At 38.9% G+C, this 22,262-nt stretch overlaps 1 protein-coding gene across 2 annotated transcripts; it reads right to left on the bottom strand.

Annotated features, from left to right (window-relative positions):
* Positions 1 to 1,386: 1,386 nt before the first annotated feature.
* Positions 1,387 to 21,162, bottom strand: gas2l3 (growth arrest-specific 2 like 3). Of its 2 annotated transcripts, none has more exons than XM_055189574.2 (9): positions 20,954 to 21,162; positions 12,280 to 12,335; positions 9,867 to 10,044; positions 9,235 to 9,347; positions 9,011 to 9,149; positions 6,381 to 6,444; positions 5,987 to 6,122; positions 4,616 to 4,723; positions 1,387 to 3,858 (listed from the first exon to the last, which is right to left on the bottom strand). In XM_055189574.2, the coding sequence occupies exons 2-9, from the start codon at positions 12,304 to 12,306 to the stop codon at positions 2,794 to 2,796; spliced, it is 1,830 nt and encodes a 609-aa protein (XP_055045549.2). In that variant the 5' UTR covers positions 12,307 to 12,335; positions 20,954 to 21,162; the 3' UTR covers positions 1,387 to 2,793. The 2 variants fall into 2 exon arrangements, with proteins under 2 accessions (XP_055045549.2, XP_055045551.2); XM_055189576.2 differs by lacking the exon at positions 20,954 to 21,162 and adding an exon at positions 14,242 to 14,331.
* Between the last annotated feature and the right edge of the window lie 1,100 nt (positions 21,163 to 22,262).

Genomic DNA, 22,262 nt, shown 5'->3' with positions numbered 1-22,262 from the left:
GTAACAATAGGGGGGTGAGTAAGGGGTTGTGCAAAACTTGGCTTTTAAACTTTTAAACGTGGCTGAATATGCCTTGAGGACATCGAATCCCAGCTGTTTATCAGCCGAGCACCAGCTTTCTTCAGCCGAGCGCATTGGTAGCTGTGTTACTTGAGCTGTGAGTTGGTTGGTTGCTGTGATACTTGTCCTGCCCCTCCTTCACTGTGATTGGACGGCCGTGTGAGAACTGACATTGACGAGCGGAGCTTTTCACCCAAATTTGAATCTCTTGCAGAGCTTCCATTGGAAACATGCGCCGGCCACAGGCGTAAAAGCTTTGGTGTGCATGCCCCCTTAATGATGAGAGAATTTTAATTTTTGGGTAAACCATCCCTTTAAGTCAGTGGTTCTCAATTCCAGTCCTCGGCCCCCTCCCAGAAAATTTGAGATGTCTCCATATGTTAAAAACATCTGATTAGTTCATCAGCTTGTTAGTGTGTTAATTAAGGAGCCTGATGAGTGAAATCAGGTGTTTCATATAAGGAGACATCTAAAACCTTCTGGTAGGGGAGGGGGGCAAGGACTGGAATTGAGAACCACTGCTTTAAGTCTAGTCCTAGAACAAAATACATGTTTGAGCTGTCTCAACTGAAAAGAACTTGCACTGACAGACCTTAAAATACGCCAGTGATGTTTATTTGTCTCAAGATGCACACCAGTAATGTCAAATGTCTTAAAGGGATAGTTCACTTTAAAATGAAAATTCTGTCATCATCCACTCATCCTCATGTTGTTCCAAACCTGTATGATTTTTTTTCTGATGAACACAAAAAATATATTTTGAGAAATGATGGTAAACACACAGCAGTACGTGACCATTGACTTCAATTGTAGGAATAAAATATTTTGGAAGTATTGTGATAAATGATGGTAAGCACACAGTTGACGGTACCCATTAAATTCCATATTTTTTTATTCCTACTATGAAAGTCTATGGTCACTTACTGCTGTGTGTTTATCATCATTTATCAGGTTATCTTCTTTTGTGTTCATCAGAAGAAGGAAATTCGTGCAGATTAGAGCAGCATGAGGACGAGTAAATGATGACAGAGTTTTTATTTTAGAGTGAACTATCTCTTTAATTGTATCCAAATGATCAACTATCACTTATTGTCCGATAAATTAAAGTATAAACAACACAGAAGTGTTTTAAAATGTGTGCATTGGTTATGATCAGACAAATGTCATTTTCTAAACACTAGGTGGCACCACTACAACAATAATTGACCATTTCACGAGCCAAGATGTGCTCACCATACCAAAATAATCTATTCAATTTAACTTACCCGGCATTCTAGTTTATTTTCTGACCCTGATATTTAAGTATGCTACAAACTCAGCCAACTATACACTGAATAGATCTTTATTTGACAGAACACAATAAGCATATATACAGACACTGACCAACAACAAAACAAACTACATTCAAACAAATATGTCCTTAAAGTGCTGGAAAAAAGTCTCTCACACAACCAGATCCTGAAACAAACATTATTAAAAAAAGACAGAAAAATTAACCCCCACAAACAAAATTAATATTTCATTTTAGCCTGTTTATATAGATCTTGAATAAAGTGAAAACGTTAATAAATCAAATTCATTGTCTGCCAATGACAATGAGATTAACCCAGGTGTATCAGTAGTTTTTATGTGGTGCTATGGAGGTAGAACTTCATATAATATCAGCTGGCTGTTTGACCAACTAAAAAATGCATACAAAATAAACAGCAGTACCTTCCAAATGACCTCCTGTTATATAAAGTTCTTTACGGGGGTCTGATAACTACACAAAAATACTCCAACAAACACAAATATAAGGCACACAAACACCAAATCCTCTAAAAAAATAAGTTAAAATTTACTCTAAAATTATTGAACAAAGGCTTTGCTTTGGTTGCTGTAGTGCAGAGAGGTGCCATAAAAAATATTGCTGCTATTCAGTATGAGTTAAACAAAAATGTCAGACTTCATTTGCGTCTTATGTAATACAGTATCAGTACTCTGACAGAACCGAAAAGCAGAGTATGTATGACAGTATAACACGATCTGAACAACCCTATCTAGTCTAAATCAACACACACTTATTGCTTTACCTCATCTGTCTTGTATTCTCATCATAAAGGAATTTACATATACTGTGATAAAAATAATCCATACTATTAGTCAGGAACATTGATCAGCAAACAAATAAGATCAGATAAAAAGAAAACAGACCGACCTACAAGAGCGTAACAGATATTAAACACATAATAATAATAATTATAATAATAATAATAATGAAGATTTGAGTTTGTACATTATTGTGCATTATTTCTAAAGAAACCAACTAAACCTTCTTGACCTCTTAGCTAAAATAATGACAATTACAGTAGCCAAAGGAAATAAACAAATCTGTTTACATATTAATTCCTGGAAACAGGAATTGAGGCATATCCTGATGTGCTTAGTATGGCACAAATAAAGGCGTTATATGTTTGACGTATGCAAAGAAACAACGCTTTAGACTTCAGTCAGGGTAGAGTACGTTTGATTTGATGCTTCGAGGAATAGACATCCAAATTTCATGACTATTTTTCATGACATGTTTCATACAATTGGATGTCTACCAGATATTTTTTGTGACTATGTATTTCAACACGAAAAGTGAAACAGATTGTTAAGGTGTCCATCACAGCATCATTACATTGTCCGCCCTGACTCAGGTCTATGTGAACCGAAACCCTCAGCATTGCAGCCTACATTTCCCAGCATTCCTCAGTTCTTTACCCTCCTCTTGTTGTTCATCTCAAAGTAGGGCTCTTCAGGTTTGCCGGGTTTAGTCCGTGTGGTGTGTTTTCGGGTCGTGTTGGCAGGTGCTGGTCTGGTGGTTGTTGGACTGTCAGATTGGGGGTTGCTGCTGGTCAGAGGTTTCCTATACGGGGCCGTTTTAGCCTTAAGAACCGGAACAGTTTGTGCCGTACCACCTGTTTTCTGTGCAACTGACTTACTCTTGTAAGTCTGAGAGGATTTTGTGAGAGGACTGGGAGCTCTGGGGGCAGATATTGTCTGTTTGGGATCATTTGAAGTCCTTGTCGGCCCAGCCCTGTGAGGGGAAATTGTACGGCCCTTCCTGGAATCCAAGTGCAAGTTTGATGCAGGCGAAACGGGACGCCTCTGGGCGAGCCGTGAGCGTATGGGACCGGGAGGCGGGCGACCGTCACGCTGGGATGTTTTTTTGGGAAGGGGGGTGCAGGGTGAGGGATGCACAGAGGGCGGGGCAGAGGGTTTAGGCAGCTTGCAGTTGGGTTCGGGGCAGACGGGACTGCGGGGCTGAGACAAGGGTCCGCGTGGTCGCAGTTTGGTTTTGGAGGATGAGGCGGGGGCCTTCTGTGATTGGGGCTGGGTCGAGTGGGGAAGAGGACTTCTTTTCGGGACTGGCGAAGGTAGAGGGGTGGTCTTGGGGGAAGCTGTGGGCATCTGAAGGGTCTTCTTAGGTGCTGCAGCCTTCCTGGGCAGGGAAGGTGTGGAGGCCGGTGACTGGGCGTAACCACGGGGTGTTGTGTGGCCAGAGGCGGGCGTGTTAGGTTTAGACACGGAGGATGTGGAAGATGACGACTCTGGGAGCAGGCTGACGGCGGCAATGGGGTCCATAGCAGGCGGTTGAGCGGTCTGTGTGCTGTGGGCGGGGCCTAGGCCAGGGGGGCCTTTCTGATAGGCTAGAATCTTCTGTTCCAGAGTTGTAAACTGCAGCACACGGCCAGGGTCGTATTTCAGCAGAAACCCTTTAAGAGTATCCCAACCTCCACCAACACGGACCATCACATGCTTTCCATGGAGCATCTGAGACAAAGAATATTAAAAAAAATTATAATTTATATGTATATGTCGAAAGCAGTATGAAAATGTCAATATATTAATTTTAGCGCATCCTCATATGACCTTAGCTTAATTAATGAACAACATACATCCACGCAGTCACAGATCCAAACAAACACATGTTTGTAAGACAGTTCAGCATGTGCTGGTTAAATAAACCAGATTAGGTTTAGTAGATTACTACATTGGTTGTGAATGAGACCTCTGTGGCCACATAAAGACACAAGGAAAGGCCGTACTGTTCAGATTAACCCAGTGCGCTTGCATAAGATTCAACTGCTCTACAACAAAATGAAAACAAGATAATCTGATACGTTTCAAGATATTAGACATCATTGATCTTAACTCTCTCTCTACTCTACTCAATTCTGTCCTGTACACAACAACTTACTGAATTAACACCAGACACCACTAGTTATGCAGTTTATGGGTAAAAACTGCAGTATAAATCCAGTTAAACTAAAAAAATTTTTTTTTACATTTTTGAAATCTGATTGGTTGATTGAAAGGTTGTCCCAGGGTCACATAATGTTGCCCTAAGAAAATCAACCACTTCGCAAAATTAGGAAAGCCATGTTTTTTGTGGACACCCATGAAACTAAAACATTTCACCGTTTATTACTGCCATCAGATGTGGTTATTCTGTACACACAGAACGACAGATTAGTCAAGTATCTCCTGCATTTAAATGTGGCTGAAGAGAGGATTCTGGGAGTTTTACCCTGATGAAAAGTATCTTGTCTCCCAGTCTGTATCGTCCCTCAGACAGATACTCAATGGAAAACTTCTGAGAGCAGTTACAGGGAGATTCTTCTTGATCAGGATGATCCTTAAAAAGAGCAAAATATAAGTCTGTATCAGAATGAGGTTTATTTGCCAAGTGTGCGAATAAAGACAGTTGTTGTGGCTTTTACAGAGCTCTGTATCCTAACATATATACATACATATGGCTAGAAACAAAACATTAAAATAAATAAAGTAAACGGGAAAAATAATAATTACGTTGTATACATCTGGGACAGAAGACGTATGCACAAATTTGCATTATTGTATATACAGCTTATAAATAAATATTTAAAATGTATACATTATAAAGAGTTAAAGCACCCACACTTCAGATGCATAAACGTTTTTTTTTTGTCAACTTTTATTGTCAACAACAGCTGCAGTCCATTCAATAAACAAACACAAGAAAGTTATAAATAATGTGATAAATGAATAAAAATGGAGATAAAAAACTAATCTGACTCAAAAAGTACTTTGATTGAGCAACTATAAACTAAAGACGCACCGATTGATCAGTTATGATTTGGAATCTGATGTTTTTTGCTCTGACTTGCGACTGGCAACTGGACGTTTGTTTTGTTTGTTTTATTTTGGCCAATCTGTGGTAAAGACACAGAGCTGTTAAATGAATGTGCCTCAAGAAAAGTCTCACGTTCGAAAGCTATAAAATTCTGCCGTTGGGTAGCATTCCATGGCAGGAGGGAATCAATGCACGCCCAAATCCAATAGAATGCCACAGGGATGACTTATTTTTGTAGACAAAACTCAGAAACCAGTAAGCACTTTAGCACTTGCCATTTCATCGTCCTGAAGCCAATAGGTTTTTGACCCACGACATAAAACACCAGTAATACCCCCACTCGTGATTTTTTTAAAGCTTTAAAAGTCTTAAAAGGGCGATCATGAAAATCTGACTCTTCCGTGTTTAAGTGCTATAATTGGGTCCCCAGTGCTTAAAATGTAAAAGAGACCAACCCAGTAACTTAGTTTTGGTAAACCATTCTCTGCAAGCATGTGAAAAAATAGCTAATTGAAATTTGGCTTCCCTTGTGATGTCAGAAGGGGATAATACCGCCACTTAATCTGCACTATCCAACCACGGCACTGTCATTTAGTGCAGAGATCAACTCATTTTAAAGGGCACACCCCAAAATGGCACATTTTTGTTTACCATTTGTCAAGAATAGCGTGCAATAGTCAGTTTTTATTATTTATTTATTGAGGTATTAACAGTATGATTAGATAAAAGATGTTGAAACATGACAGACTGTGACAAGTTTGAGTTAAAGATGTGTGTGATACTCACAGTTTGGTACAGAGCTCCATGTTGACAGCAAACTGTAAATGTTTTAACTGGAGCAGCGTGATCCGTCAACATCATACTTTCCTCCAGTTCAATTTCTTTCTCCAGTTTAACCAAAACGGGAGGCTCCACTCCATACCTAAACAAACAAACAAACAAGCATTTTATCAGCCCCAAACCTTGAGTAAAATATCCTAAGCAGGTGTGGTGTGATAAAGCTATAATCTGTAAATTCTCATCCATGTTACTTGGTTTCTATTTTTGTCATGTCGTGTTGGGTAGCCCAATCCCACAGCAAAATCCTTCCCTGCCCCCAACTCCTAAACCCCCGAAGACCTGAGAAAAACCACAACCTGACATCCGTCAGCTGTGAGATACAAAAAGCAGGATCACTTACCTGGAAACGATGCGTCCGATCTCCAGCAGGCACAGACACACCTGCCGAGGGTCTTTATGTAGGACTGACAGGGGAAAGAGAGATAGTGTCATATTTTTATTAAACCAATAGTAAATTATCATTTCGGACTGGCAAGTTTTAAGTTTGCAAAACGAAAAGCAAAAATTATACGGGATCTTTTAGCAAACCTGCACCGTTAACAACATTTGTAACAATGACCTCCACTTCACCTTCCAGCCCGTTTGATCTCTGAGAGAGGCTTTACAGAACACAGGTCTGATTACAGAATACATTTAGTTCTGTCAGATCCCATCCCATAATCTATAGTGACACACAGGACACAGTATCTCAGGGGCGTCCGGTTAATGGCTTCAGACCAACACATTCAATACGATAAGAGATTCCAGGGGATGTACAGGGCTTCAGATTAACTGACGTACAGCCCGGCTCAGAGCCACATATACTCTGAAACCAATAGATCCTGTTAAACCAGCACACCAGGGCCACACCGGACAGACAGGACAACACTGTCTCAAATTAAGTCAATTTATGCTACGCTTACATTACAAGAAAGTAGTAAAAAAACTGATACTTTTTCTTTGTATTTCTGAAGAAAAAAAACATACACAGGACAGCATTATTATAAAGTTATGCGTTTACACGAAAACGACTGATAATATTGTGTTATGCATGCCAAGCCAGTAGATGACAACTTTTACTTTTATGCCACGTTCACACATCAGCCGAGGTAGAGGCGTCAAGCGCGAGTGATTTCAATGTTAAGTCAGTGTAAAGACGCGTTTACGCACGTCTGTAGATCTTGCAGCGCGAATGAGGCATTTAGAGCAGTGCGGTAGATGCGAATCCGCCTCGTTCGCGCGAATTGACGCGTGAACTACGCAAATTGAGCGTTGCCGCGGGAAACACACGAGTTGAAAAATCTAAACTTAACCAATCAGGAGCTTGTTCTAGTAGTGACGTGATTACAGGAAGCAAGCAGAGTCGCAGAAGCCCCTCCAATGACGCGAATTTCCACGTGAATGTCTCGAATGACTAGAACAGTGGTCACCAATCCTGGTCCTGGAGGGCCGGTGTCTCTGCAGAGTTTGACTCCAACCCTAATCAAACACACCTGAAGCCCCTTAATTAGCTGCTTCAGGTGTGTTTGATTAGGGTTGAAGCTAAACTCTGCAGAGACACCGGCCCTCCAGGACCAGGATTGGTGACCACTGGACTAGAATTTCATGCACGAATGAAGCGAGTAAACTCAAATGTTTAAGCGTCCAACTACGTGCGAATAGCATGTTTTTGTTGCCTTTACCACGTTTGGTGTGAATCCAGCATTAAAGAAACACTACACACCTGCTCGCATACACATTTTTTAACAGAGTGATAAATACAAATATTTAAGACTGCAAAATCATCAAGCAATTCTGTTTAGAAGGACAATAAGGTAGGTTTATTACTAAAAGTGACCCTGGACTATAAAGTCACAAAAATAGACAGTCCTGTAAGCCGCCATTGTAGTTATGGTTGTAAAATACGCATGCTTGTGATGTCATCCTTTAAAGGTGCCGTAGAATGTAAAACTGTATTATGTAACTAGGCATAGATGAATAATAAGAGCTCACATACCGTGAGCCTCAAACACGATTGTTTTCTACTTATGTAAACCTCGTGCATGCAAAAAAAAAACGCTAGATGAGTTTGTGTTTTTTATTCAGTATGGACCTGTAAAACGTAACTGTAAAGTCAATAGTAGAACTTCAGCCTAAACGCTAGCATATAGCATTAACTAACATGTAACGCTAACTCAGCAGTCACAACTTTGTTTTTTAGAATTTTAACAACTGTGTAATTAATTGAATGTGTTATTTAATGATGGGGCGTACATCTCAACTTTAACGTCAGTCGGTGTTACCGTGGGTTCACACCAGCCGCGTTTGAGGCGCATCTACCGCACCTAGTTTGCCGCTTGAACATTTTGAGTGTACTCGCTTCATTTGCGCGTGAAATTCTAGTCATCGAGACATTCACGCAGAAATTGTGTCATGGGAGGGGCTTCTGCAACTCCTCACTTTCTGTAATCACGTCACTACTAGAGCAAGGTCCTGATTGGTTAACGTGGCGCGGTGTTCCGCCAAAGTTTACATTTTTCAACTCGTGTGTTTGCCGCGACAACGTTAAATTTGCGGCATTCGTGCAAACTAGACATGCGAATGAGGCGGAATCGCGTCTACCGCGCAGCACTAAACGCCTCATTCGCGCCGTGCGACCTTCAGACGCACATCAACGTGTCTTCACATTGACTTAACATTGAAATCACTCACGCTTAACGCAGCATTATGTTGAGATTGGACTGTTTTCCAGCAGAAATGAGGAAACAATTGCGTTTGAGGCTCACAATGTCATTACCATGTACTCTTTCTCCACCAGGCACTCTTTCTCCACCAGCATTTTTTAAAAAGTTGCCAGCCAGCGCCAGCATATTTCTTTACTTTCACAAAAGTTTAATGCCTTCCAGGAAATTTCATTCTTTGAATATATATATGCATAAAATATATCAAATGAAAGAACAGACCCTGATGCTTTCACAAACAGGCCAAACATTCCCAAACATGTTTTCTTACCCAAACCTTCAGACTCAAATAAGTACGCCTCATCCACTCCTATTTGACGACACCAGGACAGAAAATTTGCAGTGTTGTCACGAGCGAAAAACGATCCGGGGGAGGCATTCTTCTTAAACTGAATTTTCTTTAAGAACAGCTATTAATAAAACAAACAGAGAAATGAGTCAAACAATCCAAAAGTCCTGTTGTTATTCTCAGCACTTCACACATTTCTTCCTCACCTGCATTTTGTCCGAGTCCTCCGGTATTTTACTCTGCAGAATTCCAACCAGACGACACAGTCGGACACCGTTATCCAGCTCTGACATGAAGTGTTCGGCTCTCACCTCCTCACCTACAAACACGTGCAAACATAACATTTAAGTGCTTCACATTTGTTGTCAAATGATGACCAGATTAGTTAACATAGCCCCTCCCCAAATACTAAAATAAAAATATTTCAGACATTAAAGAGGGCTGGGCTCAAACAGAAAAAGAGCTTTATGGGTAGACATTCTTTTTGGGTAAAATCCTTTCTTTGGCCAGGTGGTTGCGTAGAGCAGTTTTACAGACAGGCAAGGCCAACACCCTCCATTATTTGACCTCACATAAATGAGAGACAGACAGAGATTGTGTTCTCTATTGTTTAGGGTGTCGTATATCACAATTTGCACGAGTAGACATAGTTTCTCACAATCCTTTACTTCATAGGTAGGGCTTTGAGTTTCAGATGGTTGACTGACAAAAGTAAAAGAGATTTTGTTCAATAATGGAAGTTATTTTTCCTTTCACTCACTAAGAGTGACTCACAGCAATCTTATTTGATGTTCAGCCAACAAAAAGGTCTTGAAATCTTATCTGAGAGCAGATTTACCCAGCATGCCACTGAGCCAGATGGCGAGATCCTCCTGCATGGGCACCAGTGTGGCTTCATGTCGCACGGCCAACCACTGGTCATACTGGAAAACATCAGCCAGTCCGGGACCCGCTCGAGGAGACCGCGGGGAGCGAGGACTCCGTAAGGGGACATCAAACTTCTCGCCAAACCAACCCTGAGAGAAACACACAGAAAGGAAGAGGTCATGGGAAGCAGACCCTACAAAGTGACAGTAAAGAGTCACTAAAAGTACAATGACCTTTGTGTCAATGACCAATGTTAACATACTGTCATAATAGTTTAATCATAGTTAGTTAATATAATACCAGACAGATCATCAATAGAAGATACTATGTTTACACTAATAATAACTTGCATCTGAAGTAAAAAAGGAGCGTTTCAGGCAAGGAAGCACCTCTAGGGTTAAAACACAAATGTATAAAGTGAACACGGTCTCACAAAGACATTTAAAGGTGCAGTGTAGGGATGCACCGATAGGATTTTTTGGGCCGATACCGATTTAAACAGGCAACTTCTGGCCGATACCGATATTAAACACTTGTATACAATACTATACAGTTGGTCTATTAGCTAGTTTATTTCTGCATCAAATTATTTTTACTGAACATGGATTGGATCTAATTAACATTCAACTGACCAACATAATAAGAGAGGCACAAATTAAGCTAAAACAAATATAATATAAGACAGCATGACAACCTTCAAAGGTGTTTTTTGCTATTCAGCATTTATTTGATAAACAACATTAACTCATTTTTTACATATAATGGATTTCTTTATGCAGTTAATTAATGAACAATCGGTATCGGCCTTTCTCGTGCTATTGCCGATATGCCGATGGTTTCAAATTCATCAAAAATTGGCCGATAAATATTGGTGGCCGATACATCGGTGCATCACTAGTGCAGTGTGTAACTTTTAGAAGAATCTAAAGACAAAAATGCAATATAATTTACAGAACTATATTATCAGTGGTGTATAAAGACCTTACATAATGAACTGTTATGTGTTTATTACCTTAGAATGAGCCATTTTTATCTACATGAACTGCGGGTCCCCTTACATAGAAGTCGCCATTTTGTGCCGCCATGTTTCTACGGTAGCCCTAAATGGACAAACTGCTGTACAGAGCACGTTTTATCACTACTGTACAACAACATGTTGGTCCTTTGGCGGCTTCTGTAGCTTCTCTATGTGTTTTAGTGGATTGAGCCATTGGTGGAATCTCACTGCTAGATGCCGCTATAATCTACACACTGCACCTTTAACCATAGCAAACATTTTCTTGTACAGTTTCTGTATATAACAACAGCATTTAGCTTCCAAAGTCAAAGCAAATCTCCATCAATCAACAAAACTTCCCAGTGTGAACAAGACACAGACCAACAACTATCTACTGACTCCAGACTCTTTCTTTCTTTCTTTCTTTCTTTCTTTCTTTCTTTCTTTCTTTCTTTCTTTCTTTCTTTCTTTCTTTCTTTCTTTCTTTCTTTCTTTCTTTCTTTCTTTCTTTCTTTCTTTCTTTCTTTCTTTCTTTCTTTCTTTCTCTCTCTCTTTCCCTCTCAAACAGACCACAAGATGATGACCCTGATGTCTTTATGAATGATTTCCAGCCACATCTCATCTAAGCGAGAAACAGTTCTGCACTGAGAAGAAAGCTCTGTGAAAAAGATAGACGCAAGCAGACCCCATACATAAACACTGCTGTTCCCACACATACATCAAACTCCCAGGAGAGAGAGAGAGAGAGAGAGAGAGAGAGAGAGAGAGAGAGAGAGAGAGAGAGAGAGAGAGAGAGAGAGAGAGAGAGAGAGAGAGAGAGACCAGTCAACATTATATACTACAGGCTATGGGGCTTTACATTTGCTTCAGCACAAAGCTTGACTAATCAAACAGGAAGGTGTTTGTGTATCTGTTAAATTAATCTTACACAAAACATTTAAGATTATCATTCCATGTTGGATTAAATTCAAAGTTTCCATCAAACATACTTTGATTTTTTTCCATGAAAGTCACCCTCTCTCACACTTACGCCGATTATTAACATCTTTCTTTATTTGCCCCAGAGGACAGGTGTGATCAACCGCTACACTGTCTGGTGTGTAAAGTTATTCATGCACACACACAGATGATGAATTCAAACAATAACAGTTGTCATTACGTAATACAATTTTGCTCGTACTTGACATCAGATATAATTACAGATGTAAAAAATAAAAAGCAGAAACATAAAACTATTAGAGCTGTGGTACACCAAAAGAGGTGTTGCTCACGGGTATATGCAGGTTTAAACCAAGCATGTGTGATACCACAAACCCGCTTACAGGCAAAAGCTCATAAATAATATTTAAAGAAGCAGAATAAAGTGATCTTAAATGTTAATGCATACCTGCAGTCCGGCCTGAAGTGCCATCATCAGTTACAAGAGAGATTCACCTTCACATTCTGTAAGTGAAAAGAAATCAGCAGAAATATATGTTAATATATCATGTTCTCTTAACACAAACACAGCTTAAACTCTACAGCTGTTTGTCACACTAAAGGAAAATATTGCTACCTTTTTAAAATTATGTTTAAAATGTTACTTTTTTTTACTGATATTTATTGCTATTATGCATGTTAAATGTGATATAGGGCTGTCAAATGATTAATCGTGTATAATTGCATACAAAATACATTTTGTGTTTGCGTAATATATGTGTGTGTACTGTGTGTAAATATAATGTTTAAAAAAATACACAAACATTCATGTATATATTAAAGAAACACACACACAATTATGCAAACACAAACTTATTTTATATTAAAGGAAAACACCACTATTTTTCCATATTTTCCCTATGATCTTATCTCAACTTATAAGAACCTATACATACCTATCTTTTTCAGTGCGTACACTTACTCTTTGTACGGCGCGTCGTGAATGTGTTAGCATTTAGCCTAGCCCCATTCATTCCTTAGGATCCAAACAGGGATAAATTAAAGGCCACCAAACACTTCCATTTTTTCCCTTTTTAACTCTTTCCCCACCAGCGTTCTTAAAAAAAGTTGCCAGCGCCAGCATTTTTCATGATTTTCACAAAAGTTTAATGCATTCCAGAAAATGTTCTTCTATAAATATATAAACAAACAATATATCAAATAAAAGAACAAACCCTCTGTTTAAAAAAAAAAGTTTAATTGTACCTTCATTAGTTCTCTTTTTATCACCTCTCAAATATGAGTAGGTTTCTTCAAAAACACCCAATTTTGAGCAAAAAGATAATTGCATTTTTGTGAAGGACTTTTGATAGAGATCAGATGCAGAGCGATCTTTAAAACATACACACGTGAGGCACTACTTCCGGGGTGTATAAGTTGCGGTGGATAATAGTGGTATTGCAGAAAGCCGGAATTTCTCGTCATTGGCTGGGAAGTGTTTTCTCATAATTGACGAGTTATCTCGTCAATGGCGGGAAAAGAGTTAAAGACTGTTACATAAGTAGCTACACAACTAAGCACGGTGGCACAAAGCAAAACATGGATATTTTTTAAGCAGATAAAAATTAGAATTATATTGTATGGCATAAGAGCACTTAGTTTGCAGCACTTTGACCTCTGTGTGCAGTAACATCATCACTCTTGACTACTACCCCCTCTTGCTCAAACTTCCGTCAATATTATTGCTCCCACGGTCCGCCATATACAGTTCTCATTTTTTATTCGTTTAAAAAAATCTTCACATTTTATTTTGTGCCACTATACTTACTCGTGTAACTACTCATGCACAGTCCTTAAGTAAGGAAAGCATGGAAGTGTTTGGTGGCTTCTAAATTCATCCCTGTTTGGATCCCAAGGAATAAATGGGGCTAGACTAAATGCTAACACATTCACAATGCGCTGTATAAAAGACAAAATGCACACATTAAAAAAAGATGGGTATTTATTGATTCGTCTTAGTTGAGGCAAAAACATAATAAAACACTGAAAAACGGTGGTGCTTTCCTTTAATGTGATATTATTTCTGTGACTATTTTTTAGCTCTTGTACATATGCTTTGCTGTAATATTGTGTTTAAAGCAATAATGTTTATAACTGACAGTAATAACAATGGCCAAATACCAGAGAGATCGGTGGTGTATAAATGATAATGAGAGAGTGAGAGAGGCAGAGAAAGTGAGTCCGGTCAACATAAGCACAGCTGAGGAAACAAAGCAAGCGTTTCCTTTCCCTAAACACACACACACACCCACTCCTTGAGACCACTTTAACAAGCAAGCAATGCACACATGACAGCGGTAAACACTCAGAGAGTCTGATACTTAATCTCAACATCTCCATCTCTACCAATCACAACAAATCACACACTCACCTGAGAAAGCAGTGCAGGTACAAACACACCTCTCATACACAAATACAACACTTCCTCCTGCAGGATAACTCACTGACAGAGAATATGAGTGAGAGAGACGGAGAGAGAGAGAGAGATTGACTAATGAAGCCGCTCTGTAAACCCTCATCCAATCTCAACCAAGCATTTACAATGGCCCTATTGTTACAACCCCCTTGCTTGTGCTCTCTCCCTCTCTCTCTCTCACACGCAGGCCAAGGTTCACTCACTTCAGGACTACGCAATCCTTCACAACAAACTCCATGACAGCATAAAAAAGAACCCAAACATGTTTTAAAGGCCACCAAAGCGAAATAAAACAATCGCTTTTCTCTTTAGCCAGACATTAAATATCACAGAGAGAAAGAGAGAAAGAGAGAGTTCATTACACGAGAAACAGCATGTGGGCACACAATGAGATCTCAAATCAAGTCTTGTGTGTGCTTCAAACCCACAAAATGTCAAACAGCGGAGGAGATGAGAAATAAGAGAGATCACACAAAACCCAGAATTGATGGCAGTGGCTTATGAAGTGGGTGGCAGTGTGGCCCCGGGTCTCAAGGGCCACATTCCTCTCTTAGCACACACACCCTACTCAACACAACGGCCAGTGGAAAGAGTCTGTAACCAACGGTCACATCACTGCCTCTGAACTGTTTGTGTCTATTTACTAGAGAAAGTGTCTGTGTGCTCCTAAAAACCAATTCATAGTAAAAGAAAAGGCTTATCACCCAAAAATCCAAAATATATTGGGTTTCATTCACTGAGCATGCATACGCACTGATTTGTTTGTGAGATGTGCGTTCGGACGTTTTGACTGACGAATCATGATTCAACAAAAACGTTCATACTAAAATTTCTTCTAATGTTTGCAAAAACATAAGAACACCTTAGACCACACGTGCGCAATAATCATGAACAAGGAAAAATAACCCTATAATATATAACGGTGTTATATATTTTTTCTTGTTCATGGTTATTGCGTACATGTGGTCTACGTTTTTGCAAAAGTTTTTGTTGAATTGTGATTTCTAAGTTAAATTCGAGGGGCAACCTTCCGATTTATGTGATGAAGCAAATTCGGAAGTGATTTAAACTGCAATACACCGACTGGCCACTATAGGCTCCAAAAGGAAGTCAATTCCCATAGATAGGTTTAAATTATATTAAGCCTTAAAGTTCTGCTAATTAAGGGCGTGGCCATTTGAGTGACGGTTGAACAGCCACTGCAGTCACTAGAGTCGAGCTAGGCGGGCTCGGTTTCAGCAACCAGTCACCTCAGCTTCACCCACGTCTTGCCTCTTTACCCATTTTCAGATATGCGCAAGTGACGCGCAAGTGACGCGCGGCCAAGATGGCAACGGCAGGCAACGCCTACTTTAAGCTTTAAAAACGATCTTCAGAAATGTATGGGTGACGTCATGGACACTACATCCATCTTTTTTTACAGTCTATGGTTAAAACGTCCGTTGGGTCTCATTCACTAAGCATGTTCACATATGCACAAATTTGTTCATAAAATGTGCGTACGTATGCTTAGTGAATGAGACCCAATGTCATTAACTCATTTTAACAAAACTGTTTTATTGCAAAAACAAAGAAAAACTCCAAGGCACTCTATAAAAAAGTAAAAAGCCTTTATTAATAAGGCTTGCTCATTATAAACCTATTAAAACTCTGACGCGTTTCGGCAAACAAGCCTTCGTCAGGGAGTTTACTTTTTTAGAGAGTGCCTTGGAGTTTTTCTTTGTTTTTGCTATACCACTATTCTCCTATCCAAAGAGCACCTCGACTTTTACATATTTTTTTAGTCCGGGCAGCGCTCCTTTTTTGATATTTGAAAACTGTTTTATTCTTTTATCTTGAATTAAAAAAGCAATTGTAGCCATGTCTGTAAAGCTCTAAAACAACTAATTTTGGCCATAAGATGTCAGCAATTTGTGTGTATGGCACGCCTCATATATCCTCATCAAACAGCTTACACCTGCACTGTATCAGTATCCGTCTACTCTTTCTCTCTTACATATGACTCAATTTGGATTTAATAAAAAATTCAGTCCAAAAATCAAACAGAGAGTGTCATCATGAGTAACATCACGGTAAACAATCCTCTTACATAAAACAAACGCAATCATAAACAATGACGACAGTGATTTTTAATGTAGAAATGAGACACAGAGCGTTCCAATGTTGTAATCCCACTATAATGAACGTCTGCATGACTTACAGACAATTTGTCGCTTTAATTAAATGCAAGACACAAAGAAAGCAAGGCGTTGGGGGGCTGTCCACATGCATCCTCAGGTCATCACATAATCATGTAAGAGGATCATGGATCCAAACACAACGCTATTGGCCTGCTGTTCCTCTCTCTAGACGTGAGGAAACACGTGGAGCGTGCATGCGTACATGCGCCTGTCTGTCTGTGCTTATGTGCACCGGTGGCTCGCACATGGGTCCCGAAATAGCTGCTCATCAATCATAGCCCCTCCCCTTTTTTTTGATGGGTTCTGGTTTTGTTTGTGATCTTAATTGGCCTGTCAGTTGCTTTCATTACTAGGCTGACCCATCAACACACACACACAAATAATGGTCCTGGAGAGGATGGGTATCCGATAAGCTGCGGTTCAGATGCACCACCCCCATATCCTGGAGTAAAGCCCCTCTTACACACCTGCCAACAGCCTTGGATCATTGATCTCATCTCACACACCAAATACAACAAACAAATGTTGAATTACAAAATAGAGACTGTCACTAAACCCCTGATTTGAGCAGCTTTGATTTCTCATATCTCTGTATACAGCAAGACAGGTACTGCAGGAGACAGTAAGACAGGTTTGGTATATTCACTACAGCAGGACACACCATAAACACACAACATCTCTAAACAGGCTTTCACACACATGATCGCAAATACAGAAACTGGTTTCAGGCTTCAGCGAATCACTTTAAACTTCCAAGTTTAAGATAATCCGTGTTGAAATGAAAAGAAAGAGAACAACTTTCTCATGCTTCTACAATTACAGATAATTTTACCAAATGACGGTTGAGTTTTTGATCACTTAACATTACAAAGACCTCTAGTTTCTCAGTTATTGATGCTGATACCTTCTGCCCCAAGCTGGTGCAAAAATGTCCTACAAGCTACCATTATTTTATCTGAAATAAAACCTTTTATTTTCTTTTAACACACGTGTTGCTGCTTAATTAACATTCATATCTGCATACATTTGAAGAAACGTCACTTTGTAATAAGTGAAACGGATTTTCCTTTCAATAATAATCCTAACACTTCATGGCATCATGTAAACAGACGCCGTTGTCATGGTGATGAAGTGACACGCTATAGGACACTAACAATTAACCAGCGTTCAGAAGTAAACCATGAAAGCACACAATTCACCCCCTTCATCTGCTGCCTCATTAATAAACTAACAGTAATCCAAGATTCATAACAATGAGCAGCATGTGCACCAGAGATCATGGGGAATTAATCCCAACATTTATTCATTTTGGGATTTCTCCCCCACATCTCAGGTCAAGAGCCCCTCATGCCACATATCAGGCAGATGGTGTATTAAGATGCAGGAAATGGGGTATTTTGGCAGCTTATATATGTGTTTGTGTTCACATAATGTAAAAACCAACCATAAAACTACCCTTAGTTTCTGTCATTATTTGCTTCGCCCTTATGCTGTTTCAACCACGTATCTTTATCTTTCTATTAAGATGGTCTGTTTTATACATAAAAACTGAATAAATAGTCATTTATATTGCCAAGCCCCATACCAGACGTAGCACTACAAGAAAATAAATAATTTTTGAGTAAAGTATTAGTTACAATAAACTAAAGATGCACCGATATACCAATAATCGGTATCGGTTAATGAAATTAAAATATAGTTTAAAAACAGCTGGCCGATAGTCATAGCCGATATATTCTGTCAATCAAAAGAAAACAAGAAAATGCAATTCATTTGAGCTCTGTGTATAAAAATGTAAAGAAACATCACTAGTTTAATGTTCATTATATGAATGAATAACATTTTTAAATGTTAATCTTTGGAATTTAGTTAATGCAAGTTATAGCCACCAAACTATCGGTATCGGCTAGAGCTGGACAAAAAAAAATTTTTTTTTCGATTAATCTTTTTTTCCTGTGGTTGATTCAAAAATGATTCTCACAGGCCACGAATCGATTTTTTCCCAATTTTATTTCTGCAAACATTGAACGTAAGATTAACATTAGGGATGCTCCGATCGATCGGCCGATAATGCTTGCTATGCTTCTCAATGAATTACGGTGAAATGTCGCTACATCCAAAAGCCAGGGGGCACTCTTGTGCAGAAACTCAAAATGCGCTGTAGACGAAAAACAATACACACGCAGCTATGATGACACGCAGCTCCAGGAAATGTCTTTAAGGATATATTTATATTGCTGTTTTTCAAACCTTTTCAGGCATTTTCATGATAATAAAGAATATGTTTAATAATCAGTCCCTCCAGAAAAACGCGAATGTGCGATCGCGCAATATATTGCATAATCAGCCAAAGTCCGCATATTTATGCGGGGCTGCATTTTTTCCAAATACGACGCACTCTCACCGCATTAATTACATATTTCCACGCACAAAATATGCGGGGCTTGCATGATTTCATAATCTCCGCATTTTCGAAGCAAAAAGTCACATATATATTAGCAGAAAGTTGAAAAATGTTGCATTTACTTCCCAAAAGCGCAGCCGTGTCCTCTATTGCCATAGGAACGTTATGAAGTGACGTGATTATGTGACGTGAACATCATTGCAGGTTTTGCAAGTTCCGCAATTTTCCGCAATTCCATCGCATAAATTGCATAACTATCCCGCATATTCCATCGCATTTTTTAAGAAAACGTGCCGCAAAATCGAGGATTTTTGCCCGAAACAATCACAAAAAAACTCAGCGTTTTTCTGGAAGGACTGAATAAATATGTTTGACGAGTGTTGCTTTTTCAAATGCATATTATAAACGACTCAAAAGAACAGTGAATTCAGATCGATAAGGACTTACTGATCAAAAGCCGTAGTACATAAAATAGCTGTGAATAAGATCGGCTGTCCGATTCAGAATAGTGATCGGGCACGTATTTTTAGTGGAGATCGGCATTGATCGGAGCATCCCTAATTAACGTTAATCTAATTACTAGTCTTCTCTACTAGATGTCACCTTTTTTTTGCCTTGTGCAATGTTACCAAGAAGCGAGCCTGTCATTCATTCTAGGGATGCACCGATACCGATTTCATGTATCGGCCTCGATACCACATTTTCTGAAGTACTCGTTAAAAGCCCCCCGATACCGGGGATCGATACCATGGTCTAAGAAATGTCTATGTTTGAGTGGCGTGTAAGGGGTTAATGCCTCTTGTGTTGTCCAAAGGGTCAGAGTTTACAACAAACTGAAAAAAAACTTGAGTTTTTTTTTATAATTATTAATTCTGTAATATGTTGCATACAACATGCTTTTCATTTTAAATAAATGTTCTTAATTCCAAACAAGTCCCTTGTTTTTTTTTTTTGTTAAATTATATGACTAAAGCTGTTACCTGTAAATTTAAATCTTTTTTTTTTATTAAGTACTCGGTATCGGCAAGTACTGAAATGCAAGTACTCGTACTCCAAAAAAGTGGTAATGGTGCATCCCTAATTCATTCATTCAGTTCTAATATATTATAACATAATATAATATTCTATATAATCTATATTCATTAACTTGAATCGAGAATCGGGTATAAAAACCGAGTCAAGAATCGGAATCGAAAATATGAAACATCTGAATTGATACCCAGCCCTAGTATCGGCAGATATCAGTCTGAATAATCGCCTATTGGTATATGTGGAAAAAAAACATAGGCTCAAAACAGCTGCTTGTCATTCAGTACTTAGATAAAGTGTCCTCGCATAACATACCACAAATGAAGAATTCATATTCCTGAAATGGTTGAATCTGTCGACAACATTACAGCATGGCCGTGACAGTCTTCAGTGATAAGCAGAATTCTTTGCCCAGAGCTCAAGGACTCACTGAATATCTTTCTGGCTCTTGTTCCCATTAGGAAACACCTGCAGTTTCACCTCTGCCCTCATCATCTAACATGCAGACATTCATGAAAGATGCCACTTTAACACACACGAGCTACATTACTACCAGATGTGGGTTAATAATATAAGATACAATGTGTAACAATAGAAGACATAATTGAACATGTTTGGGCAAAAACATTACACTCCCTCCCTAGAAACATCAATCCAAAGGTCTCACTCTATACTGCCAGTTATAAACACACACAGATTCATGTTTATGGCTGTGTAAACCCAAATTATCAGGTTATGATTAACTCATAGACTGAGTCTCACATATGTGTGTTGTGTTGTGTGAGTCATGCATTTTTTTTTTTTTGAAAAGTTTACTGTTCTCAGTTTACCCCAGTAAGTTACTCTCCCTCCTTTCAGGAAAATACACTATAGTGTAGGAAATAAACACTCTACTGTCAAAACTCCTCGACTCAAGTAAATGTTGCTGACATCGTTCTCTATCCTAAAAAAAAACGCTTTACTGAAATAGTGAAATAACCCCAAAACACAAACTTTACTCGGATAATCCGGCTGAGATTTTTTTAGGTTGGTAAAGTAGTACGGATGAACTCACCAGCGTTAAATGTGTTTGTTTCTGCTGTGTCAGTAAATAATCTCTCTTCACTCGGCTCCGTTTGATCCACGTTTCGTTCCGTGACTGCAGGGGCGTGCGCGCGTGGGTTCGTGGACGCGCATCAGTTGAAGCTTGTGCTGCTTTGCTACATTTGCTGCTTATCCTCCACGCTGCTTGGAATGTTCTGATCCTGCTGAATGGGATTCGCGGTTCAAAACGACCAATCATAGCGCAGCCCGAAGGACCCGGGTAAAGGGGGCGGGGTCAGTGGAGCAAGTGGGCGGGCTCTCCTCAACATTAAAACATTGTTGTCAAGACATAACGTAACATGATTATATTTAAAAATAAATATATATTAGGATAATAATTTGCATACTGTCCTTACACAGTTACATCTTAAAATAATGTAAAAAGCATGTCTTATTTAATATGCACATTTCTGCATATCATATCAAAAGTCCCCGGAGAAATTTTTATAACTTTAATTGTATATGAGTGTTTAACAACTAAGTTTACTTATCTTACACTAGTAGACATTTGTACTAACCATTTATACGTTTTACTAACTAATTATAGTATTGTTAACTTTTTATATTACGTCATGACGACAACAACAAGGTATTCTATTCTAAGTCTAAAGCCATAATAGCTTCAGGTAGCAGGGAAAACTCACAAAGCAGGCAAGATTACAACATGCAGTATTTCCTCAAATATACAAAACTCTTTTGTGTTGTATAATTAAATTGGGTTCACTAGATGACGTTCAGACTGTATCTATCTGTAGCAAATTTTGTTATCTTTATTAAAAAAAAGTAAACTGTTTCAACAACATTTGCTGGAGATTGGATATAAAATAGAGTCATAATCACAAGAGAGGATTTGCTAACAAGCAGGTCAAATCTGATTAGCCCCATAGTCACATAGGGGATTAAACATACCTCTTTCCACATCTAAATTATTATAAAACAACAAAGTAGAGGTTTAGCAATGAGTTTTAAGGGCGGAGAAGAACAGAAATAATAGGCTTCTTGTTCTTGCACTGCAAAAAGATGAACACAAAAAATTAGACTCAGGCCGTTTCTCAAATGGAAGGCACCATCCTCCGGAGGTCGCATATGCAGGCTGCATAATGTCATCAAGCCGGGTTTATTTCAGTTAACTGAGCATTATATTCGCAAGTCATACGCATATTAAAACAATTTACGATTAACTAAGTATAATAGTAAACTTTATAATGGTTATATTCTGAAATAATGACTTATGCAGTATACAAATGCGACCTCCCCGTTTGAGAAACGTAAGCGGAAAC

This window comes from Misgurnus anguillicaudatus, chromosome 1, assembly GCF_027580225.2.
Source record: "Misgurnus anguillicaudatus chromosome 1, ASM2758022v2, whole genome shotgun sequence".
In the NCBI taxonomy this organism is placed as follows: Eukaryota; Metazoa; Chordata; class Actinopteri; order Cypriniformes; family Cobitidae; genus Misgurnus; species Misgurnus anguillicaudatus.
The sequence above is the reverse complement of the archived record's forward strand: the minus strand, read 5'-3'. Positions and strand labels throughout refer to the sequence as shown.